General features: G+C 43.5%; 1 protein-coding gene across 2 annotated transcripts in view; it reads right to left on the bottom strand.

The window, feature by feature from the left end:
- Positions 1–1,314: 1,314 nt before the first annotated feature.
- ENG (endoglin) overlaps positions 1,315–26,204 on the bottom strand; it is a 54,666-nt gene continuing 29,776 nt past the window's right edge. The window contains exons 4-15 of one of the 2 annotated variants that reach the window (XM_079962076.1): positions 25,383–25,548; positions 24,058–24,223; positions 22,736–22,877; positions 20,872–21,052; positions 18,329–18,471; positions 17,075–17,215; positions 15,705–15,743; positions 14,576–14,689; positions 13,864–14,106; positions 13,272–13,332; positions 4,485–4,580; positions 1,315–3,442 (exon numbers count right to left, since the gene is read on the bottom strand). In XM_079962076.1, the coding sequence (XP_079818202.1) occupies positions 3,324–3,442; positions 4,485–4,580; positions 13,272–13,332; positions 13,864–14,106; positions 14,576–14,689; positions 15,705–15,743; positions 17,075–17,215; positions 18,329–18,471; positions 20,872–21,052; positions 22,736–22,877; positions 24,058–24,223; positions 25,383–25,548 (1,611 nt within the window). In that variant the 3' untranslated portion in view covers positions 1,315–3,323. Of the gene's footprint in view, positions 3,443–4,484; positions 4,581–13,271; positions 13,333–13,863; positions 14,107–14,575; positions 14,690–15,704; positions 15,744–17,074; positions 17,216–18,328; positions 18,475–20,871; positions 21,053–22,735; positions 22,878–24,057; positions 24,224–25,382; positions 25,549–26,204 lie in introns of both variants that reach the window. The other variant, XM_079962075.1, reaches the window with a different exon arrangement.

Consider the following 26,204-nt stretch of genomic DNA (forward strand, 5'->3'; position numbering starts at 1 on the left):
CCTCCACAGACACCTCTGCAGTGATGCTGGCATTAAAATATCCTGTTCCTCTTCAGTAAAAGAGAAAAAGGGAGGCCAGATCGCGTCAAAGGTATCTTTTTGGAGATGCTCTTGATTACTCATCTATGGTATGTGAGGCATTTTGATAGAGCAGCGCTCCAGATATTAATAACCAAAACTTCTATTGGTATATTGGAGGTTTCCTTCTGTCGTTGGGCAACAACTAGTCTAGTTGCTGTGAACAGAAAGGAAATTAATTATTTAGCTTTAAGAGTAGAATTGGGGGTCAAGTCTAGTGATGATAAGGCAAGTGCCAAATTAGGAGGGATACACTGTTTTGTGATTTTGGAGGTCAGATAAAAAACTTTTTTGCAAAATGCGTGGACCACGGTACACTCCACCAAACATGAAAATAGGAACCTCATTCTCCAGAGTCTTTCCAACATAATGGTGAGCTTAAAGAATTTATCTTTGCAAGGCATGTGGTGGTCCCATGTCACCAAAAGATAATTTTAATGGAAATTTCCTAGAGGCGAGCTGTCTCACATGGAACAAGAAAACGCAGGCAACCCATTTTTAAAAGTATCATTGGTGGCGTTGGTGCACTTGGAACTCAGTATTGGCTCCATCACCACTGCTGCCTCTGCTAGATCAGCCCCTATTTAAACACACAAATCTAACCAATTTGTAGATCTTGAAACAAATGTTTTCTATAGAATTAGAGGTCTGTTTGTAAAAGGTAAAGCAATTTTAATAGAGGACCTGGGACTCAGCTACATTAGTCAAAATACAGCATTATAAATCCGTTATGACACTGTGACACCAGATGGCGTTGTAGGGCTGAAATCGCAACTCAATTATATTTTCAATTGTGAACTTTACAACTGTTTTTTGCAGAGCATTTTCAGAGAGTCTTTTATAGCTGTGTTGATCTAGCCATGGTGCCAAAAATGAAAGGCATAAAATAGTCCTGGTTCCAACTGGTTCCAACTATGCACTTTTGCAAAGTATCTGGAATGAAGGAGTGAGGGCTTGAGACTATTGACACCTTTTGACTTGCTATGTAATAGACCTAGCCATGACACAAAAGGGGCAGTCTCAATAATATATGCTATGATATTAGACAGCTTTTTAGGAAACACAAAAGATATTTGAATGAGAGGGAAACTCAGATAGGAACTGAAAGCGAAGTGAAGTGAAAAAGCATGGAAATCTATAGGGTGTTATCCATCTTTAGAAATGTTTCCATTTGAGGCTTAGGCAAATTAATGGCACAGGTGCTCCGCAGATAAAGATGATCTGTGACAACTCAAATTCAACATGTAATATATATTTATACAATCACTGAGCTTACAAGTTTGTTCTACACAGAAATATTTACAGACCAAAACACAGATAGACCCCTTCATTGGTGGAATAACTGGCCCTGATGCTGCCTGGGTTGCTGAGGAAGGGGCTTCCTCTGACCACCCTGCGGAAGGTCTCCCAATGTCTCTTGGGCTTTCCTTCTGTGCTCTAAGTAGCTCTCCTGGGTGTATGTGGCCCAGGAGGCATGCTAACAACAGAGCACACGCCTGCAGGGCAAATCTGACAGTTCTGTTTTCTCTCTGTGCTCCCCCTCCCCTAACCCCATTCTGAAGCTCAGTTATCCACATTTCAACATGTCTGCATTTTTTTTATATAAAAAAGGCCACGAAAACCCCATCAGCATTTTAGTGTGAATTTCTCCAAATATACACATTTTTGCAAAACATTTCCCCCTAACTGAATATACTTCTGTAGGTTATTTTCCCTAGTGATATATATGCTTTCTAGTGGACTTTCTACCCTAATGTGTGCCTCTTTCTACAAATTACTGGGCTTGAGGACTGCATTTGGGGAAATGTGAATTTGGGGAGGGGGATATCGAGGTCAGGTTCCACTGGCTGATAAATTCCCACAGCTGAGTGGCAGAGCAGCTGCTTTGCATGCAGAAAGACCCCGGCAACTCCAGGTAGGACTGGGGGAGATCCCTGCCTGAACCCCTGGAGAGCTGCTGCCTGTCATTTTAGACTGAGCTAGATTGTCCCTGGTCTGACCTGGTATACAGCAGCTTCCAATGTTCCTAGGACTGCAGCCTTGCAGCAACTGTTCATCCATAACTCTGCAGTTCAATTTGTGCAAAGCTCCTCCTACCCACAGCCTTCTTCCTGTGCTGGTGAAGCTAAACCTGTTTGATGTCCTCCCCACTCTGCACATCCCAACGACAGTTCTGCCTGTCAGTCTAAATGTACTGGGCTGCTTTTCTTCCAATTTCTGACCTGTATTGGGTCAAGCACTCAACTCAGCAAAATGTTACAGAAGTCTTTTCACAAATTGCCCCACATCTTAATATCATAAAACATATCCATAAGTGATTAGACACAGAATTATTTCCTTGTATACATGATTACAAAACATATTCTATGTATAATTATTGATATTTATATCTATATCTATATTTTGGAATAGAAAGGGTCCGGACTCCTTGCCCTTTGTTTTGGTAAAAGGCAGTGCTACCTCCCTCTCCCTTCTGGTCCAAACTTCTTCTCTCCACCTACTTCCTCATCAGAAGATGGTGGGACAAATTTACTGGCTCTACTTGTCCCTCAGAAGGTTCTTATACTGAGTCTTGTGGATGTGTCCCAGTTTTGCACTTGTATGCAATTTGAGATTATGGGCAGAGGTGGTAGCTTAAGCAACAATGGTAGCCCTCCCTGAAGCCTGTTCAGAAACTGGTTCCTGTCTTGCCTTTCCTTTTATTTTTGGAAGCTATTAAGAAGTGTCTCCACTGGACCCCAAGTTGACGATGGGCCAACAGCTTCCTTGCCCAAATTTATCAGCCCCTTAATCACAGGTATTGAGCAAACAACCAGCTTCTAAAACCAAAGGCATGCTACATTCTGTTTATTGATCAACTTGCTCATACTGTATGGTTCTGGGTAGACACTGGTTCTCCTGGGATAGGCTTGCAACCTTTGCAGCCAGAAGCTGGCTACTCTCGCGCCGCAGGAGGTACAGGCCAGATGTCTTTACTTGTGTGATTGCTCTGCTTCTCTTGGAGATCTTGATGGCTGTCCAAGGAGTTGGTTTAAAGTGCTGGCTGAAAATAGTCACCCCTGAGTATTAGGAGCTTTGGGATAGGGAGGGGGGAAACCATGAAACCTCTTTGCTTGTTTTCAGCTCTTTCCATAAAGGCTTTTCCTGTGCCTGACCCAGAGGAGTTCAACTTGTCCGCTGTTCTGACACTGCCCACAAGGAGGTGTCGAGAGTCAGTTGTGCCCAGTCCTTCGTTTGGGGGCCCGCTATGCCATGCTGCTGGTGGAACAGGGGGTGCTCTGAGTGCTGCCGATGCTGTGGTTGGTGCTGCTGCTCTCTGAGGCTGTGGGGTTTGCTGAGACTGGTTGCATCTTGGCCATCGGACCTGGAATTCAATCACCAAGTTGCGAAACATGTTAAGAGGGATGGGGTGTGAAAGGGATGCTCTACAGCTGGCCTGTCTAGGGGTTGACAAGGGAACAGAAAACACATGGTGGCACTTCCTTATTTAGACCAGCCATCACCCTCACAATGCAGAGATTAATCCCCCTTGTTGTCTAAGGCCTCCTTTTCCCAAGAAGGCAGGGAGATCTTGGCCCAGCTAATTGAAAAGGAAGACAAACATTTCATGATTTCTCTTGGCTCTTTTACAGAGATTAAGAAATTGTTCTGGGTTCCAACAAGATGTTACTGTACTTGGAGGAATGGTGGGAAAAGAGCGAAGGAATGTGAGAGAGCAAAGATAATAAAGGCCAGCTGTTATTTGACATGGCTCATTGGTAGAGCATGTTTCGATTACAGAAGGCCCCAGGTACATAGCTGTCAACGTTTCCCTTTTTTAAAGGGAAATTCCCTTATTCCGAATAGGATTCCTTGCAAGAAAAGGGAAAAGTTGACAGCTATGCCCAGGTATAATCCCTGGTATTTCCAAGGAGGGCTGGAAATGCCCCGTGTCAGAAACCTAGGACAGCTGCTGTGTAGCGAATCCTGAGCTAGATCAAACCAATGATTTAACTGTGCATAAGGCAGCTATATTTTTAATTAAACCAGACCTTTATTCTCAACAATGAGAACTGTAACCTTAATTTATTAAGGGAAGAGCTGTAGCTGAGTGGCAGAGAACCTGCTTTACAGGCAGAAAATCCCAGACTCAATCCCCTGGCATCTCCAGGTAAGGATGGGAATCTCCCCTGTCTAAAACCCTAGACAGCTGCTGCCTGTCAGTGCAGACAACACTGATCTAGATGCATCTATGGCCTGACTGAGCATATGGCTCTCACCCCCTAATTTCAAATCATGCATGTACATACAAATTGTCTTTCTATGCTTTTGGCCGCTTGCTTTTCACTTTAGGGAGCCTCCCGCCTCAATCAAACCCCAAATACGGACCAGAAAGACTGGAGTGGCTTAGAGGTACCTGTACTTACGAGTGTGAGAGTAGATGTACCACAGCGTTGCGGTGAGCATGACTCCGATTAAAAAGGCACCGAAAGTTATTCCCAGCACAGTTCCGATCCCCAGGCCTTGATTTGCACAGGAGGAAAGCAACAATTAGGGCTTTGCCATTGCATGCATGCAGCAGCCTTATTTATTCATTTATTTCATGAAATTTATATCACCACTTGGTCGCAAAAAAACCCCAAAGCGGTTCAGAAAAAGATAAAACCAGGAAATCAGGAAAAGTTTACGATACATTAAAACATAAAAAGAAGTTAAAATACTAAAACAGATTAAAACTCATGCCAGCATTTCTAAGCATCTGGGTAGCCTTGCCTAAAGAAAAATGTTTTTAGCAGGTGCCGAAAAGAGGACAATGAAAGCTCCTGCTTGATCTCAAGAGGCAGGGAGTTCCGTAGGTGTCAGGGGTTCAGGAGCAGAGGCACAGGGAAGAGGGGAGATGGAGAGCGAAGGGGAAGAATCTGAGGGGAGCGTAGGAGAAGAGGACAGTGGACCGAGGGATTCCATGAGCCTCTCCAGCGAATCGGAAGATTCACAGAAGGGGGCGCCAGTGGCCAGGGGTAGGGGGTTCCCAAGGGGAACGCCCCAGAAGCAAGGGGGCAGCAGGGACTCCCAAAGCAGTAGTTGGAAATCAGGACCAGCTTCCCCACCAGAGCAGAGTGGGGGGGAAGAGTCCCAAGGATCGGGGCCAGTGCATTCTCCACCAGGGAGAGAAGATAAGGCAGGGCTGACCACACCTCCATCGGAGAGTCAGACAACGGAGGGGAGGTCAGATCCGGCCAGTATCCCGGAAGAGGGAGGCAGTGACAGAAGTAGTGTAACGGTCAGGAGGAAGGTCACTGGGTTGGCGCGAGAGGCAAGTTCAAATGTACAGGAGCACGGGACAGCAGAGAATGAGGATTGGGAACCGGGTCCTAAAGCCCGCAGGAGGCAGGGGGAGGAGCTAAGCGACTCAGCGTCGGAAGAGTCCAGAAAGGGCAATGCCCCAGCGGGCAGGAGGACCCAGAGGAGGAGAGAGCAGCGGAAAAGGTGGAGCAGGGCTAGGATCTTAAACTGGTGTCAGAGGGGAGGAGACTCAGACGGTACTTTGCCGGTCTAGGCTTTAAGACGTAGAGCTGCGCGCTGCGGCTTTGAAATGGAAACTGAACCTCAGTAAAGACTTTTGTACATAACGACAGCCTAGCGTTGGTCCTCTGTGAGCTGGGACCTAGAGGCAGCTCTGACAGTAGGATATGTGCTACCACGCTACACAATTGAGTTCTTACAAATGCTGAAAGGATATTGTGTGGCACTTGTAGTGGTGCCAATTCCACTGATCGAAACAGTCAAGTGGGCCAGAGTGGGCTTAAGGGTAGCCTTGTTCTTCCTCACCACTGTGTGTTAATTAAAAATGTTCTCCCTCCCAGCCATTATTATCTGCTGAGCTTGAAACAACAGAACATTAAGTATTGACCAGAATATTATTTTTAAGGGGAAAAAATGTTTTAGTAATTCAACTATCCCACACAGTTGTGTTTTGCATTTCTTAATCTAGACTAATTCCACCCTGCCCTCCACTGATTCATTGTAGATTTTTATTGTCATTTCACCCATAATCATGTATTGTTCAATTTTGCTCACATTTGAGAACTTTGGCCCTAGGACATAACCAAATGCAAGGTGGCAAAACATTTTAAAAAGTTACAGGTGAGACTATTTCTAGGCTGTTGCCATCTTGTGAGTGGGACTGAATCACAAACCAACAAATCCAGATTGTGCAATTAGTCCTGGACTTTTTGCCCAAGGAAAGCAATAGAAACATGTGAGAAAACAATGGCTTGATAACTTCCCTGCAAACAGATGAGAATGTATGCTCAGCAAATTGTCGTTGTCCTTTAACTTCCTGCAAACTTCATGTAATCAAATCAGGATGTACGTTCATTAAATATGTTGGAAGCAACCTGAATTGCAGATTTGCATAAAGAATGGCATAGCAGTGAAACAAATTTGCAGGGAAGGACAATTAGAAAGTTCTAGCAAGTTAAGAACCTAAGAAGAGTTTGGCTGCTGGATCAGGTCAAAGGCCCACCTAATCCAGCATTGTGTTTCCACAGTGGCCAACCAAATGCCTCTTGTGTTTCGCAGCACTTGGTATTCAAAGGAACACTGCCTCCGACTTTGGAAATGGAACATTTGCAACCATGGCAAATAGCCACTGAGTTTGCCAAGGCAAAATGTGAAATTCTCTCTTCTGAACAACTAGCCAAGAGGCAGTAGCCTTGCCCTCTTTTGCATATGGCCACCCTGTGCTATGGTTTCCCTAGTAGTGATGTATGGAAGTGAGAGCTGGACCATAAAGAAGGCTAATCGCCGAAGAATGGATGCTTTTGAATTCTGGTGCTGGAGGAGACTCTTGAGAGTCCCATGGACTGCAAGAAGATCCAACCTATCCATTCTGAAGGAAATCAGCCCTGAGCACTCACTGAGGCTCCAATACTTTGGCCACCTCATGAGAAGAGAAGACTCCCTGGAAAAGACCCTGATGCTGGGAAAGATGGAGGGCACAAGGAGAAGGGGACAACAGAGGACGAGATGGCTGGACAGTGTTCTTGAAGCTACCAGCATGAGTTTGAACAAACTGCAGGAGGTAATGGAAGACAGGAGTACCTGGCATGCTCTGGTCCATGGGGTCACGTAGAGTCGGACACAACTAATCGACTAAACAACAACAATACCCTGTTTACTTTGCCATGAAATGGCCATCTCTGTAAATAACACTTCAGTAAAAGCAATATATTTCTATTTGCTGTGTGTGTGTGTGTGTGTGTGTGTGTGTGTGTGTGTGTGTAACTAGATGACTTGCTTCTTACAAATGATTTTCAAAGGAGATGTATTTTGCCTTAAAAAATCTCATCTAAAGAGCTAGTCATCATTTGTTTTCAGACTGCTTTGCCAGACCCCTTGGAAAGAGGTCTGGTAGGTGTTCAAGGTCCTGAAGAAATTATGACCTGGTTAAGCCAACGTTAAGCCATGGTTTATTTAGTGTGGTTTGATTTGAATCCATTCGAGTAGAGCAGACCAACCAAAGTTTGTTTCTTTGGAAACAAACCATGATGTGAAGCCATGGTATTATATGCATGGTATTATATCACTGCATAAATAGAATGACTGTTCTCTTCCTCTTCCCTACCCAATCTCCATCTACTTTAGTTGGATTTATCAGTGGCTTACGAACCATGGCTAGGGTTGCCATATGTCTGGAATACCCGGAATACTGCAGTCAGAAGCAGTGTCTGGGTGGAAATCGGCAAAATGTGTGGGGAAATCTGGACATTTGGAAACCTATGCTGACAGTGGTTTTTTTTTTGCGATTTCCCTTAGAAATAGTTCGAAAAAGGTGAATTTCTTTGGTGATTTTGCCAAAAAAGTTCAACAACGTTGTGCCCCGATTTTCACTTTTTGAAATATGGCAATGCTAACCTTGGCTTGCTGTTATGTCCAAACCAAAACCCTTGCTTAATCATGGTTGGACTACTTCATCCCAGATGCTTTCCAAGGCACAAATGCATGAAGCAAGAGTAGCTGGAAAACAAAGCAAGCTCATTTGTGAAACTATTGGTGCCTAGTCAAACAAACCATAGCTTAAAATTCATGTGTGAACGCTGCCTCCTCCACTGCCAGGCCAAGGCTCCTCTCCTGCCTCAAAAGCCAATCTGACACTCAAGGCTTCTAGATAAAGTTGTAAAAAAGCACATACACAAACAAAGCAAGAGACTCAGGGTCTAATGAAAGCATGGCAGACGTGTGTGATGTGCCGGGTGAGTCCCCACTGGGGCTGGGTTCGTGTCAAAAGCTTTTCCTTGCTTTGTTATTTTCCCGTCCTGAGGGAGACGTGCAAAACAGAGGCAGGAAGGAGAAGATTTAAGGTAGCAGGATGACCAGAATCCATCCATTTTTGGATGAGGCCAGTAATTCAATCAATTCTGCCTGACAAAGGACAGTAGGCAAGGAGAGACATACTTCACCCTGTCATGAAATCACTGGCAGAAATTACTTCCACAAGGCTGCAGTGGTGTCAGGGGCAGCAAGGCAGGAAAAGCAGGATGAGAGAGAGGCTGTCCTGAGAGAGTTTTGTGACAGAAACACTTGAGCATCTACATTCAAACTGAATACGCACAAGTTTTAACTGTCCAGCTACTTTGGAGAGCATAAATACATTGCCAGGGCTAGGGGGGCCCGGCAGTTTCAGACATGTTCCCTGAATGTTTAGCATATTTTCTTTCTTTGTTTTTTGGAAATCTGCAGCCTTTTCCCTTAGGGAGATATATGTAAAAACATACAGACAATATTCTGCTTGGTAACTTGGTAGAAATTAAACCTGTTTCCTGCCTTCTGCTGTTCTGGTCAAGGAATGCAAAAATTCTAGTTGATAGGGTTGCATCTACCTGGTTCCTTGAGATGACCTGTTTATCGATCATTCATCCTGATTTGCTTGAATAAAACTTATGAGGATGGTAGTCTCTACATGGTTTTTTACTAAACATTCATTTTGATTTGCTTGCATTGTATATATACATCTTCCTGTTAATCATTCATTCACCCTACGCTTATTAATTCATTTTCCCTTCACTTTTCTAACTGGAGAATATATGTGCTGTTGTTGTTTTTTAAAGTGCATTTGTTCTGCCAGGGTGACAGATCACTTTAAACCACTTTAATTGGACAAACCTAAATTTCTATATGCAGTTGAAACCCCCTCCCCCAAAAAAACACTTGCAGTCTGAAAGTGACCATCAAAATGAACCTAAGATATGCCACTTTCACACTATGCATTTAAATAATTACGTCTTTCCTCAAAGAATTCTGGAAGCTGTTGTTTGTTAAAGATCCGCTCCCAGAGCTACAATTCCCAGAGAATTCTAACTCTGTGGTGGGAATAGGAGTCTCCTAACAAATATCATCTTCCTTAACAAACTACACATCCCAGAATTATTTGGGTGAAGCTATAGGGCACGGGTGGCGCTGTGGTCTAAACCACAGAGCCTAGGGCTTGCTGATCAGAAGGTCAGCGGTTCGAATCCCCGCGACGGGGTGAGCTCCTGTTGCTCAGTCCCAGCTCCTGCCAACCTAGCAGTTCGAAAGCACGTCAAGTGCAAGTAGATAAATAGGTACCGCTCCAGCGGGAAGGTAAACGGTGTTTCCATGCGCTGCTCTGGTTCGCCAGAAGCGGCTTAAGTCATGCTGGCCACATGACCCGGAAGCTTTACGCTGGCTCCCTCGGCCAATAAAGCAAGATGAGCGCTGCAACCCCAGAGTCGGCCACGACTGGACCTAATGGTCAGGGGTCTCTCTACCTTTACCTATGACTTTTTAAAATGTTATGATGGTGTTATAAATGTGTGGTGTGAATGCTGCCTTAGACATGTCCATATAATGGATTATAGCCAAGCTTACTCCACTCTGATTCACTGAAGGCATTAGACCAAAGTTAGTCATGCCCTTTAATTTTTCAATGAATCTTCTCTTAGTATGCCTAATGTTGGATGCAAAGCCTTACTCTCCTGCCCTTAAGATGCAGTTTGCTATTGAAATATTACATGATACATACTAGTCTGTTTTAATCTAGATTTCCATCTCAACCTCAAGGTAGACTTAGGCTTCCCTACTACAACGTGGCATATAAATTACAGTGGTGCCTCGCAAGACGAAATTAATCTGTTCCGTGAGGCTCTTCGTATAACGGTTTTTTTGTCTTGCGAAGCAAGCCCACTGACAGCTTAGCGGATTAGCGCTATTAGTGGTTTAGCGGCTTTTAGCGGATCAGCTGATAAGTGGCTTATCAGTGGATCAGCTGATAAGCGGCTTATCAGCGGATCAGCTGATAAGCGGCTTAGGGCTTAGGAAAAGGGGGGGGGAGGGAAAAACCCCCGCAGGAACTCGCAAGACATTTTCGTCTTGCGAAGCAAGCCCATAGGGGTTTGCGAAGCGCCTCCAAAACGGAAAACCCTTTCGTCTAGAGGGTTTTCCGTCTTGCGAGGCGTTCGTCTTGCGGGGCACCACTGTAAGTTCCTAGGGCAGTACCAATTAGTCTGTGCTGCAAACACACTTGAAATAATAATAATAATAATAATAATAATAATAATAATAATAATAATTTGTTATTTGTACCCTGCCCATCTGGCTGGGTTTCCCCAGCCACTCTGGGCGGCTTCCAACAAAGATGCAAAGTACACTAAAATGTCACATATTAAAAACTTCCCTGAACAGGGCTGCCTTCAGATGTCTTCTGAATGTCAGGTGGTTGTTATGTGTGGATCATGTGCACCTCAGCATAGATACTGTAGAGCTAGTTTTGGGCCAGAAAGGGCAGCCCAAATGATCAAAGTGATGGAGACAACTCTCCTATGTGGTGAGGTTGTAACATTATTATTTTTGGTGGTGGGTGGTGGGTGGTTAGTTTAGAAGAAAGGTGAGTAAGGTGGGATGTGATAGAGGTATATAAAAATATGCATGGTGTACATAAGAAGCCTCCCACGAACCCACCCCATTCTATAACACCAGAACTGGGTAACATCCAATGAAGCCAAATTGCAGAAGATTCACAGCAGACAAAAGGAATTGAATTTGTTCCCACAAGAGGTAGTGACACCCACCCACGTGGACAGCTTTAAAGGAGACTAGACAAGCCCAGGGTGTAACTGAATGCCCCAAATGGCAAGCAGCGAGAGTGCTGTTGTGATCAGGTTCCATAGGGAGGCTTCCCAGAAGCACCTGGTCAGTCACTGGCTTGATCCAGTTGAGCTCTTGGTGTGTTAGTTGCTACTCTTGCTTGTGAAATCTTTCTTCTTCCCTCCTTGTCTCATGTGGGGGAAATGTCTGGACAATGAGAATGGAGGCAGCTCCCACTAATTTGGATCAGACGGCAGTGGGCTGGCCTCACTCTGTGCAAAGAGACTCCTTATCTCTTGCATACCCTTATAGCTACATCCAGTTCTTTCACCCTTCTCTGCCTACCATGTGTCTTCTTTATCTGAAATTGCACAGACTTCTGGATCAAAAACTGTGTATTTTGCATGTTGTGAGCAGGGAAGAGCCATCAAACTGTATCTTGAGGACAGGAAAGGGGGAGATAACATTCTTTGTCTTGTGCTGTCACTGGGATGCATCAAATAACTGATTCCCCAGTGCCATCAGCTGTGTGCATTCCTCTCCCTTATCATGTCCGTTTACGTTGGTTCCAACTCATATCCCAACTTCGCTTCCTCTTTCTGCGCCCCCTCTCCCCCTCCCCCCGCTGCCAGAATTTCACTTATACAAAGGTCATGGCACACACCTTCCGGAGCGTGCAGCCTAGTCGCCATCTGTGGCTCCTACCCAGCTGCTACCATGGAGACACAAGCACCACACGGCTGTAGCAGTGGCAGCAAGCCATAATTGTGCGAGGGGAGGCAGAGTGACAGGAAATGCCTCCTAAAGTGCGGGGGGGGGGGGGCATAGGGAGTGAAGGGAAATGCTACGAATGAGGGAAGATAGGCGGCCAGCTTCTCAGAGGGAAATGGCAGGGACTTTGGCCAACTCTGTGCTCAAACTGACATGGCAAGCCAGGAATCTCTAGGAAAAAATCCAGGCTATGTGAGTTGCATTCAGCCAAGTCCTGCCCAGAGCAGACCCATAGAAATTAAGGAGCCCAAGTTATTCATTTCAGCGGGTCTGCTCTGAGCAGGAGCTTTCTTTCTGCTTACAGGATGTTTCGCAGCATAGTTTTGTTGAGAAACAAACTCCACATGGTTCCCTTTGGTTTCTGAAAAAAATCAAGCATGCAGCACCTCAAAGCATTTATAGAGTAATTTCTATATAGGAAAAAATGTGTTCGTTGCTGGGAGGAGGCAGGAAATGGGCCTAGGGACTGTGCCTCTGAGAATGTGCAGAGTTAGGTTTCCCACCAACTAAAAGGTTGGCATTATGGGATATGTATTCCCAGTGTTGTTTTTTTCCTAAAAAATAAAATTGTTTAGGGGTACTCTCATTCCATCTGAGACTCAGGAGAAACCGTGACAGGAAATGAGGCTGCCAACTGGGGTAACAACGGAACTGACGATTCACCACGCTAGAGAAGAAACTATTAAAATGTTAGTTTCTTCTCCCGTTAGATTCACAAAATGTTTAGGGGTATGTGTACCCCTGCATCCCCCCGAAAAAGAAGCACTGTGTATTCCATTCCATGCAGTTGCCACCAATGAATCAAGTACTGAGTAATGGTGTGATGATCACATGCAAGATCCCTTAACAGCAGGGATGGGGGATCTGTGCCCCACTCCCAGTGTTGTTGACTACACCTTCTGTCAGCACCAGCTAGCACAGCCAAAGGTCAAGGACAATGGGAGTTGTAGTCCAACAACATCTGATGGGCTACAGGTTCCACATCCTTGTTGATGGACCCAAATGTTCTGTTAGACCAGGGGTAGCCAATGGGGTAACCTCCAGATGGTACTCCAGCTCCCATCAGCACCAGTCAGCGTGGCTGATGGTCAGGGATGATGAGAATTGCAGTCCAAAATTTCTGAAGGTCACCACGTTGACTATCCTTATGTTAGATGGTTAACAGGTACTTTATAATGAGCTGTGAATCCTGCGTGTGAAGCATGGAGAAAACACAAGGCACCATAAACAATGTAAACATTGTACTCATAACATGCACAACTGTAGCCTGATGGTCCTGATCTGAATCTATATAGCCTAGTTCCTTTTATATTAAATATAAGTGTCAATTAACTCACCGCGAGACAGAGAGGCAGGATTCTTGAGCATCACCTTCATGGAAGCATTATAGGAGCCATGCTAGAAGAGAAAAAGAATGGAAGTGGGGGAGAGCTTTAAAACGAGGCGAATATTTAGCTCATTTAACACACAGCTGTTCTGCTTTCCTTAGAGAACATTTCACGAGTAGGCCAAAGGGTTATCTCTAATTGCCTCTGTTAATCTAGCCAGTTCAATATACTCTAACAGTTTGTCTTGCCTTTCCCTTTTCGTTGGCACAATTTCTTTTTCCCAGTTTTTAGCAATTAGGATCCTTGCCGCTCCTGTGGCATAGAGGAATATTTTCTGATCTTTGTGGATATTTAAGTTATAATTAGAAAAATCTTAATAATTATTCATAAAGCAAACAGCTTATAAGAAGTAAATGAGGAGGCCAGATACATGATAAAGGAAGTCTTTTATTTGGTTGTTTGTATTGTTGTATGCTATGCTTATTGTATGTTATGTTCACATTTAATGAGGGCGGATTTCTGTATCGGGGGAGTGGGGGGGTTTATGTTATGTTGCAAATAAAATTTAATAAATGAATAAATAAATAATAAAAATATTCACCTGGTTCTCCCGATCTGCTTGGCAAAAGAGTGTGGCCGACAAAGTTGAACGTTGTTGTTCTTCAGCCTTGTAGATGAAACTAAAGCGATTGGTCTTTGTGTTGGGGGAATTCAAAATCTCCACAGAATAACTTTTTGGCATGCCACTGCGGATCAGCATCTGTGGGGCTGCTTGGTCAGGGATTTGCAGGTAACAGTCCTGGAGTCGAAGTGGAGAGTTCCCATCAGCTGTTTGGAACAACACCTATTGAGAAGCGAGGTGGAGAAAAGGCAGAATGTGTTCAAACCTGGCCCTTGAATTGAGAATCTGGAACTGGGATTTACATGACTCAGCTGCTTTATTCTTCGTTCCCATACCTTCATTGCAGGAGTTGGGCCATATAGCTCAGGACTATGTAATTCCCCCTCCCCCACAAGGGTTTTTGATGACCCTATAAAGCAGCTCAGCTTTTGACTGCAAGTTTTTTTTACAGCTTTTTGAAACTTTATAAAATGGACTTTACTGGAATTCTGAGGCCAAGGGAGGAAGAATATGCAGAAGCTGTAATTTAATGTCACAGTTATCTCAATCACATAGTCATCGTGGCCACCTTCAATAATACTTGGAGAGATCAATCCTATCCATGTCTACTCAGAAGAAAGCCCGAAAGTGTTCAGGGTTGCCTTTAAATATTAAATTTATCCCCCATCCCAATGTACAGGATCAGCAATACCTGGACGTAGGTGACTTTGTTAACTTCTACCACCGTGGTGGATGGTGAGCTGAAGTCAGGTGTCTGATAAAGATGGAGAAAGAGCTTCTCTGGGAGATCACATTGAAATGGCACCTATGAGAGAAGATAAAGGGGCAACAGGCAGGTCCCATATTAACACATCCATTTTCTCTAATATCAAACTTGGATATGGAAGCAAAATGAGGCCACCCCAAAACAAGGTTGTGCTTTCAACATACTTCAGGGCTTTCTAAGTATGCAGAATATCATACGTTGTAAATTTAAATTGTGAATGTTTGCCTGCAATTCTATTGTTTAAGTGCACTGGGTTATGTATTTTGACATTTTACTGACAATGGGAGGGTTTTTATTGGCAATTGCAAGCAACTTTGATGGGAATAGACTTTGGTAATATGGTGCCCTAAGCAAGGACAAAATTTGCCCCCCATGGCTTATTTTCATGCCCTCCTCCCTCTCGCCTTCTGTTCTGCACATGCTCTCAAGTGCATTGCATTATAGTGCTGGCAATTCAACCACCCATCTAACCGGGGCCTGACTTTGAGTAAGTACCACTGTATAAATAAATATAAATATATAGGGCCCACACTGTTCTAAATCTGGTGTTGACTTGTGGGGGGTGTTCCCCGTATGGTGGTGTATAAATTTTTAAGTAAACATTTTATGCTCCTCAAAATGGCCCATGAGCTTCCAGGACCCGCAAAATATTGGAGCCATAGAGATAAGAAACATGTCTATTTGTAAATAACCAAGAGATTTCAAAAACACCATATGCTTTTTCCTCACAGAGAAACAGACTCACAAGGAAAGGAAATATTTCAAAGGCTGTCTTTGGAGTATTCTTCTAGACTGGGAAAACGGCAGTACAAAACAACTGTTTACAACTAAGACGGCCATGAATAAATTGCAAGCTTAGAATTTAAAAAACAATTATCATTTTTGTAAGAACAGTTCCACTGCCTGGTTAATTGGGAACCTGCTGTTAATCAATCAAAAGGTTTTGACTTAATCTAACCAATTAATTGACTAAAAGTTGCAGCCTTACTGAAATAGAAAACAATAACAGCACAATACAAAAGATGATGGTTTTCAGCAGGAATGTATTTCTTACCATAATTTTATCTGGGTGCGAAGCCAGGGTCAGGACCAGCTGATGGGACAATGAAAAAGAAATTTTAAGTAAACTCTTAGTCCGTGGATGCAGATGTTGTTGGGTAGCTTTGCTTTAGAGCTCATGGCAAGGAGGGAGGGGTGCTGCAGACTGACTGCAGAGACCTTGCTTGAGTTCATTACTCAGCAATGAAGTTCAGTTGGTGACACAGGAACACAGGATGCTGTAACGCAGTGGTAGAACATCTGCTTTGTATAACTTGGACAGCTGTTGGCCCATCTAGCTCAGTATTATCCACACTGAATAGCAGCAGCTGTCCAAGTTATAGCCCTTCAACATTTTGTGGGCCATGAAACTGGGGAAGGTTGGGAGCTCTTTGTAGGGGATGGGCATGCAAAGTTCATAGGTACCGTATTTTTTGCTCTATAAGGCAGACCAGACCATAAGACGCACCTAGTTTTTGGAGGAGGGAAACAAGAAAAAAAATATTCTGAATCTCAGAAGCCAGAACAAGAGGGATCACTGCGCAGCGAAAGCAGCGATCCCTCTTGCTCTTCTGGCCTTTGGGATAGCTGCATAGCCTGCATTAACTCCATAAGACGCACACACATTTCCCCTTACTTTTTAGGAGGGAAAAAGTGAGTCTTATAGAGCAAAAAATACGGTACTTATCCCAACTCCTTGCTACTGCCATTTGCTGAAATAGGGGAGGAAGAGAAAAATGGAGTGAGTGCCTTACAGCAGGCAGCATTGTCAGACTCCAACTCATCAGCTCCAGCTGGCATGGCTGTAATCCAACATCAACACACTGACTACCCCTTGGTTAGAGTGCTGGTCTAGGGAGACCCCGGTTCAATTTCCCCCTTTATATATATTATTAGTCTCCATATAATCGAGAGACTTTACATCAGCCTTTCCTAACCTTGGGTCCCAAGATGCTGTTGGATAACAACTTCCATCAGCCCCAGCCAGTATTGCCCAATGTTCAGGGCTGATGGGAATTGTATTCCAACAACAACTGGAGACCCAACGCTGAGAAAGGCTACTTTAGACAAATGCATGATTAAGTTAAATAAATAGAATTTTAAAATGTAGCAGTGGTGCAAATCCACATGCTCACACAAGCATGTGTCTGAAAACCAACCATACACCTTGCTGGGGGAATCCCTCACTGTGTGACCTTGGGCTGGTCATTGTCTTTCAGCTTAATCTAACTCAAAGGGTAGTTGCTGGATAAAAGTGTATGTGTGCTGGGCAGTGTCCCATGAAATATTTGGAGGAAGGGCAGGATCAAAAAATGTGGCAAGCAAACTGAACAGGAAGATGGTACCCAAAGACCATTAGAGAATCCTGCAAGCTTCTGTGCTGACCTGATTTTTTGCATGAATGCCCCCTTCTAAGTTGGTAGAGCAATCTTCTATGATGCTTTTTAGGACAAAATGAGTCATGTTGTCAGTTGCTCTGCAGGCAGGGTCCTCCAAAGTCATCTCAGTGATGTCAAGTTTTGACATCTGTGGGGTTAAAAAAAACCAGCAAATGTTATTTTGGCTAAGTGCACCTACGTACCTCCCTCATACACAAATTTGTCAGTTTCGTTTTCTCCTTGTTTCTCATTTTTCCAAGTCTTAAATTGAATTCTATCTCTTTTTCTTATGCTTTTATTAGACATAAACATAAATACAAACTAAACAAACATGAAAGTACAGCAGTGACCCCGGGGAGGCAATACTAAATCTCATATGATATATTCAATTTTAATAAGATCGCAAAAACAAAACCATAAATGATGCATGAGAGGTGGGGAAAATAAAAAGTAAAAACAAAGTAACATTTGAAGTCAGAGCACAGATTTCCATAGATACTGCTGAAAATGAATTTGTTTGGACTAACGCATACTTTTTTGTGTATAATTTAGAAATAGCCAAAATAAATGTGATACCCAGTTTATAGATGTCTAAGGCTTTCAGAATGCATCCTCACTCAATGCAGTCAAAATCCTTATAAGTATCTAGGAAGAATATTACAAGTGGGCACCCTGCTTTCATAGCTGCAAAATAATATTAAAATGTCAGTATACAGGGTTGGAAATACGCCTTTTAGGAATAAATCCCATTTGATTGGAATGAATAATACTTGAAATCACCCCTCTCAACCAGGAGGCCAGGATATATGAAAAAAAAATTATTCTGGTTAATTTAGGGTAATGGTCCATAGGATCTTACTTCTTTGAAAAATTAAAATTAAATTAAGTTCTCCTTATTTATGCAGCAATCTGCAGTAAATCTACATGAAAACTCAGACTCAATTTTTTCCTAATAAAATTTCCACACAGTTTTTATTAATATAGCTGTTTCTGCAAGCATTATGTAAGAAACAACCTAATTCTAACCTAATTCTTATACTAACATGTGAGCCGAAACACAGCTATCCTTCAAAATTCACACTTCTCCAAATTTTATGATGTAGTTCTCCAACCAACCAGGGTGTACGAATATGTATATATTAGAGGAAAGTGCCCATAAAAATGCATATATCAGTGAAAACAATCTACAAAAATGCATTATATTAAGGGAAATTGCTTATAAGTTTTGGAAGGGCACAACATGAGCAGAAAATCTCCTCACCTCCAAGAGCGACTTGGGAAATGCTACCTCAATGGCATTCTCTGTGCACTTCAATGGACGGCAAAGTTGTATCAGCCCTTGAACCACCTCGGACGGTTCTGAAATCTTGCTGTGTGGTGCTGTCGTCACCTCAGTTTTCTTTCCTTCTAAATTAACAACAACAATCTTTATTACGGTCCGGAGACCCAACAAATCATTACAAAGCAATACACAATTCATACAGCCTACCTCCAGGTTAAACAAGCATTTTGTTCAGACTTAAAGATAGGGATCATTGGTTCTTGCAACCACCGATAAAAACTGCCACTGCTAACATTCTAGCATTTGTCCGGTCTTCCAATAGGAACCAGATATAGTGAGCCTCTGATTTTCCCGGGAAAGGTACCAGCAAGGGTAATATCAGTTCAGCCCTGGCTTGCTCATATTTTGCACAGAGCAACAAAATATGTTTTATGGAATCGATGTCTTGAGCACACGAGCAAAGTCTGTCCTGGTAGGGAACTCCTCTCAACCTGCCATCCAACACTGCAGAAGGAAAGACGTTTAGTCTGGCTTTGGTGAAAAGCCTTCGACAGTTTGGTACTGTCAGGTTTTTAATGTAAGATGTTAACTTAAAGATATGCCCATTCTAAATTAAGTGACAGTTATTTATTATATTTGGTCGTCACTTTTTACAAAACACCTCAAAGCAAGTTATAGAATATTTAAACTTGCAAAACACTGCATCAATAATTTAAAACCCAGAATGCCACAGAGTGCTATGGATATTGAAAGTGCTCTTCCATTAGCCACAATCTAAAGGGTCCCCACACCTGAACTAGGTGGATATATATATATATATATATATATATATATATATATATATATATATCCATCCATCACACCTTTCCTCCAAAAAATGTGGATTGGATTCCTCTGTTTCTGGGTCCTAATTCAAAGTGTTGGTTTTGACGTACAAAGCCCTAAACAGCTTAGAACCGCAATACATCTCTAACCACCTCTCTCCATATGAACCAACCCAGACTCTGCAGCAATTATCTGAGGCCGTTCTTTGTGTGTCTACTCCACAAGAGATCCAGAGGGTGGCAACATGAGAACAGGGCCTTCTCTGCAGTGGCTCCATATTTTTGGGATGCTCTCCCCAGGGGGGCTCGCCTGACACCTTCTCTACATATCTTTAGGAACCAGGCAAAAACATTCCTCTTCTCTCAGGCCACTGGCTAATTAAACAAACTGGGGGGGGGAGGTATTGATTTGTTTGATTTTTGTTCTTATTATGATACATATTTTGTGTTTTCATTTTGTATTTTTATCCTGTAAACCACCCTGTGTCTTTGGATGAAGGCCAGCATATAATTGTAATCAATCAATCTATAGTTCTATGTGAGGGGTGGCTTTTTTAAATGTGACCAAGGGAAAATGTTGAGCATGTCTAACTCAAGGACAGCCACCCTGTTGCCCTCCGTGTGTGCTTGGACTGCAACTCCCATCATCCCAGACCATTGGCCATAGTGACTTGGGCTGATGGGAGTTGTAGTCCAGCAATATCTGGAACACACCACATTGACACCCCTGGTCTAACTCCTGCGATTCTAATCACATGAGGTAGTGAATGCCTGGATAAGGCTTTTGTTTCACAGGATGCTGATTGTGTTGCTACTTTGAGCTTTAAGGAAAGGAGGGGGAGGCCATAGTTCAGTGAGAGCATGCAGAGGTCCCAGGTTCAATATTCAAACAGGGCTGCGGGGAAACCCTGTCCCAAACCTAGAACTGCCACTGACAGTGAGTGTAAACATTGACAGAGGTGGACCACTCTGTGTAAAGCAGCTTCCTATGTTCCTAAGGGACGCGGGTGGCGCTGTGGTCTAAACCACTGAGCCTTGGGCTTGCCAATCAGAAGGTTGGTGGTTCGAATCCCCATGATGGGGTGAGCTCCCGTTGCTCGGTCCCTGTTTCTGCCAACCTAGCAGTTCAAAAGATGCCAAAAAGTGCAAGTAGAAAAATAGGTACCACTCCAGTGGGAAGGTAAACAACGTTTCCATGCACTGCTCTGGTTTCACCAGAAGCGGCTTAGTCATGCTGGCCACATGACCTGGAAGAACTGTCTGCGGACAAATGCCGGCTCCCTTGGCCAATAAAGTGAGATGAGCGCTGTAACCCCAGAATCGTCTGAGACTGGACCTAATGGTCAGTGGTACTTTTACCTTTATCTTTATTTTCCTAAGGCGTGAGGATTTTTGAGGGAAGGCTTGTGAATCATAGAATCATAGAATTGTAGAGTTGGAAGGGGACCATGAGAGTCATCCAGTCCAACCCCCTGCAACACAGGTATTTTTTGTCCATTGTGGGGCTTGAACCCACAACCCTGAGATTAAGAGTCTCATGCTCTCTATTAATTCTAGAGATGAATAGTATCCTGTAGTAGGACCTGGAACCCTCAGAAAATGATCCTGCAAGGTTTTTACTGCACTGGCTCTGTTCCAGCCCAGTGCCACCAACATCCTTAGGTCTGATGTAGCCAACTTGAAACTGCGCAAACTCACCACCACAATCCCTGACCAGCTCAAGGGTGATGCTTTTGGCAGCTGGAATTTCTGTGTAAGAAGCGATGAAGGCGAAGTCCTTGTCACGGGCTTCTTTGATCAAGCCTTCTTTGCTGTCTGGGAGGACAGTACCGTTAATTGGTTCCTTGGTTATTTTCTTAATGGAGTATTTTCCTGACACCTACAGAAGAAAAAGAAATGAAGGTTTAGCAAGGACCCTCTTCAGCGTATGTTTCCATTCATGGTAGTACACACGGTTGCCCAACAGAAGTATTATCTCCAACTGTGTTCAACTCAGAGTAAACTTACTGAAAGGAACAGAGCTAAGTTAGCAATGCCCCTTTTCTTCTTCTGGTTATTTATTCTTTAGCAAAATTTTGAAAACTTAACATAATCAAAATCAAATGTGTAGTCACATACAGAACTGCACGGTGTTATCAGACTTCATGACATATTGTAAATCTCATTTAAAAAAAAATCTTCAAGGTAAGTTTAACAGATGGGGATATTGCAATACCAAGTTGTGACAAAATACTCCTTTTCCAGTGATATAGCCCAAATCATTATGTACGCTTCCTGTACTTTCCCGTTGTTGCTTGGCTTGTGGTTCTTACAATAAAGTTGTACCAGTTCACAGTGAAAGTGTGTTTCTTTCAACTTAATATGCAAGCTTTCGAGTGAGTCTTTAATTTGAGAGCAACTTGGGGAATCCCTTTGGCTGTTCCACTAACATGCCATCAGAAGCCTCACTACCACTAATGTAGGCCCTCTTAAGATTAAAGAAGAGTATGTCTTCATTTTCCTCTGTGAATGTATTCTGTGATGATAGCTGGGGAATTGTAACGGTTTTACCTATTATGTTGTTCCTCTCCTGAAAAACAGTGTCTAAGAATTTTGTTTCTTTAGCACATGACTACCAATGTGGCTGGCGCTGTGGTCCAAACCACAGAGCCTAGGGCTTGCAGATCAGAAGGTCGGCGGTTCGAATCCCTGCAACAGGGTGAGCTCCCGTTGCTTGGTCCCTGCTTCTGCCGACCTAGCAGTTTGAAAGCACGTCAAAGTGCAAGTAGATAAATAGGTGCTGCTCCGACGGGAAGGTAAACGGCGTTTCCGTGCACTGCTCTGATTCGCCAGAAGCAGCTTAGTCATGCTGGCCACATGACCCAGAAGCTGTACGCCGGCTCCCTTGGCCAATAAAGCGAGATGAGCGCCGCAACCCCAGAGTCGGCCACGACTGGACCCAATGGTCAGGGGTCCCTTTACTTTTTTACCAATGCCCATTATTTTTAATGGATCTACTCTTAGTAGGACTAGCATGGGCTACAACCACAGCAAGGCCTGTCTGTCCATGAGGCGACCACCTCAGGCAGCAGCTTCTCTCAGTGTTGACCTTCCTTTCTTCCTTCCTTCCACCCACCCTTGTTCCTGATATTGGTCTTCCTTGACCCCATTCTTCCCTGGTGGGGAGCAGAGATGCCATTTCAGGGTTTGCCTCAGGGGCTGAAAAGTGCTGGGCCAGCCCTAATCAGAGTTTGGTGTGACTGGCAGATGTTTCACCCTTGCACCACTCTGTCTGCCTCTGAATACAAGTTCCTGCAGGGAGCTTCAATAGCAGAGGCCTTCATGCCCTACTTGTGGACTCCCCATAGCCCTCTCATTGGCCACTGTGAGAAGCAGAATTGTCTTCTTATATGTAAGGCAGAGGTGGAAAATCTCAGGCCCAGAAGCTGAATGCCACCTTTCATGCCCTTTTTGTCTGCCCTTCTGGATCAACACATCTAGCTTTGTTTTTTGAATAATAGTAATCATGAAGTTCTAAGCCCATAATTTCAGCAGCCAGAGGGCATTTCTCTCCCACTCTTACCATGAATTTCACATATTCAGGCATCTGCTCAATGTTCCAAAACATCCTCTCATGGCTTTTAAGCACGAGTAGCGTGGTCAGCTCCTTAGCTGGTTTTTCATTACTGCATGTCACTTTGATGTTCAGATCCACAGCCTGTGTGCTGGAGAACAAACCCAAGGATAAATGATAAGGGCTCATTGTTGAGCAAGGTATTTCTTTTTAACAGCCCATGCAACACCTAGCAGATCCCACTTTGGTAGACCAGACTGGAATAGCATGCTAATCGCCAACATGACACCCGCCTTGCTAGTCAACCTGTGTTTGTCACCTGCATCGTGTAAGACATTAACATCAGAGGCAGGCTGGCTTTGGTCTTGTGTAGTCTGCTCTGTTGTTGTTTTCAACAAGACTTCTCATGGTCCACTGGTGTGTTTTAAATTTACAAAGGCAAAGCAATACTCATGATCTCTAATGGTTCGACAGGCATAGCTAATCTGTGTTCAGTGATCCTGAATATGCACCTTTTGGTTAAGACAGGACCATGATATGGCTTAGTCAAGGCCTCTTTACAAAAATTTCCACAACTGGTAGACTCCAGAAATTGTCCATTAGTGTCCCAGTTGACCATGGATTAGAATATGAATAGACTTTTCTTCTTCCCTACCTTTACTAATGCTACCTCGCTATTAAGCTGATCTGTCAGAATTGATTAAGGCCCACCTATAAGGCTGATTGCTCTTTCTTTCTTTTTCATTAAGGTTATCAACCTTACAGTATCTATTGAGGCAGATCTTCCTATGTATCACTATGAATTCTGATCTAAAAGGCTAAGTTTCCTTCCCTTTATAATTGTTAAGGTTAATTTATCTACTTCCTAATGTTGCAAAGTTAGGGAACCTCAGGCTTGGGCTGGCCAACCTTTTGATCATTATCAAGACTTATGTACTTCTATTAAGGTGGGCGTGTCCTTATTTTTTCTACTGAGTTGAATATAATATTCCCCATATCTATCGGCTTATCTGTTCCCTCCAATTTTTCAAGTCTGTGCCTCCTTGCCAATATATATTAACACCAATCTTTCCTCTTTACAGTTTCTTTCTTTTTGGGGAGAGCCAGGAAGCACCAAATGTTTATCGTGGTAAGTCTCTTAAATGGCTATACATTGTGGACCTGTACTATCAACTCAAGCCTTCTTTCTTACCCATTTTTGCAGCCTGATCATTGCCAAAAATGTCATAAGCCACACAAGAATATTGCAGGACAAAACTGGAGAAATGTGAACATTATTATTTGCATAATTTACTCGCAAGTCAGAAGTTAGATCCATGCAACCAAATTACCCAGAGTCTGGAGGACTCTGCTGGAGCCACATGATGTGGGCTTCTCTTCCAGGGTGTACAGTGGAATCCAGACAGCTCTTGGTATTGTCAGAGTTAAACTCAGCCTCTAGGTACGGCTCAGCATCAAAATAGCTCACAGGTACACATTCCTTGGAGGAGCTGGGCTCTGAAGGAGACAAAAGAACAATTGTGGGAAACTTGCTCAGGCAGAATGAGCAGGAGATTGCTGATGCTCAGTAAGAGAAAAACACATTCAATGATTTGACTGTTTATGTATCATCAAAAAAGAGGAAATCATTCACTAAGAAAAAGAGGATACAGGTCTGCATAAAATTTGGATGTGCTGATTTGAATGCACTGATGGAATTTTAGAAAAATCACTATAAGAAGAAGCACAATACATCTCACCGTGGTGGGAAAGACCGATCAGGTGACTAGTGTGCCTACTCATTTTTCTGTTCAGGTGTTCACTCTGGATAGGCAACTTCAGGACCACTCCTGCTTTCCCTTGGTCAGTGCTTCAAAGAGAAGAGCCCTTCAAATACAGGGCTGTCTTCTGAGAGATTGTGATTTGCAAAGTGGACGTAAAGCCACCCATATATGGCCCATTTTTCATTCATTCATTGTTTCTAGTCAAATCCAAATTCATGCAGATCTAATCAATTAATACATCAATTGAACTCAATTTAATTCATTAGTAAAAGGTAAAGGTAAAGGGACCCCTGACCATTAGGTCCAGTCGTGGACAACTCTGGGGTTGCGGCGCTCATCTCTCTCTATAGGCCAAGGGAGCCGGTGTTTGTCCGCAAACAGTTTTTCCGGGTATGTGGCCAGCATGACTAAGCTGCTTCTGGCGAAACCAGAGCAGTGCACAGAAATGCCGTTTACCTTCCCACCAGAGGGTACCTATTTATCTAATTGCACTTTGACGTGCTTTCGAACTGCTAGGTTGGCAGGAGCTGGGACAGAGAAATGGGAGCTCACCCACTTGCGGGGATTCGAACTGCCGACCTTCTGATCGGCAAGCCCTAGGCTCTGCGGTTTAACCCACAGCGCCACCTATGTCATTAGTAACTGCAAGCAAATGATTTGGATCAGGTGGGGTAAGGTCCCCTTAGCAAGTCATTGGGGCTCTATAGCATTCCTCACCAACCTGGTGTCTTCCAGATGTTTTGAACTATTATAACTCTCATCAGCCTCAGCCAGCAATTGATGGGAGTTGTAGTCCAACAACATGCGGAGGACCACAGGTTGGGGAAGGGTGCTCTATAGGGAGGACTCCTGCTACATATTGACTTAAGAAACACCATCTTAACAGAACTGACCTCTGTTGACTTGAAAGTTAATCTTCTGAGGTTCTTCCAATTCTACAAAGGTGCTGATACCCCCATAAGAAGTTGTGGTCCAATTTAGGATCTCCGCATTGGACGAAGGCAAATAGGTTTTGTTGATTTCTTTGTTGAACCCCATGACCGTGACTTTATTCACATCCTGGAAAAGAAATGTACAGCAGAATAAAATCAGGCAGAGTGTTCCCTGTGCTATTTTTATAGAAAAGAGATGCTGGAGCTCATCATGAACACCTCCCTCATTTTCTTATAATAGCAATGGAGACCTGAGAAGTGCTACAGCTGAGTTCCACTGAGTTCTGGCTGGAAAAGGGGGCACTAGTGTTTCCTCTTGGCAATGAGAGTTGCACTCTATAAATCATGTATTTCATGTCTGGATTCAAGCACAACATTGAGAGATAGTCCTTGGACAGCACTGGGTCTTGCAACTTTGGCCTCACTTTTCTATTATTAAAAGGGGAGTTCCAGGCGGCCAGGAGACAGGGAGCTGGATCAAGTGATATATTGTCCAGTTGCTCAGAGCAGTGGACAAATCAGTCATTTCTGGTTTCTTCTCCGTTTCTCATTTTTTCCAGCCTTCATTTTTGCAAGCTATACCCCCCCCAATATAATGCATTTTAAATGTTATTTTCATGATTAACTGTATTTTTGTGCACACTTCCCATTAATAAATTCATGTTTGTACTCATTTTTTGGTTGGAAAGTTGCATCACAAAATTTGCAAAGGGTGGGTTTTGATGGGTAGGTACACGTTGGTTTGCACACTGTTTTGTGAACTATCAATTTGTTAGTTTGCAT

Source organism: Podarcis cretensis (genome assembly GCF_951804945.1).
Source record: "Podarcis cretensis genome assembly, chromosome: Z".
Classification (NCBI taxonomy): domain Eukaryota; kingdom Metazoa; phylum Chordata; class Lepidosauria; order Squamata; family Lacertidae; genus Podarcis; species Podarcis cretensis.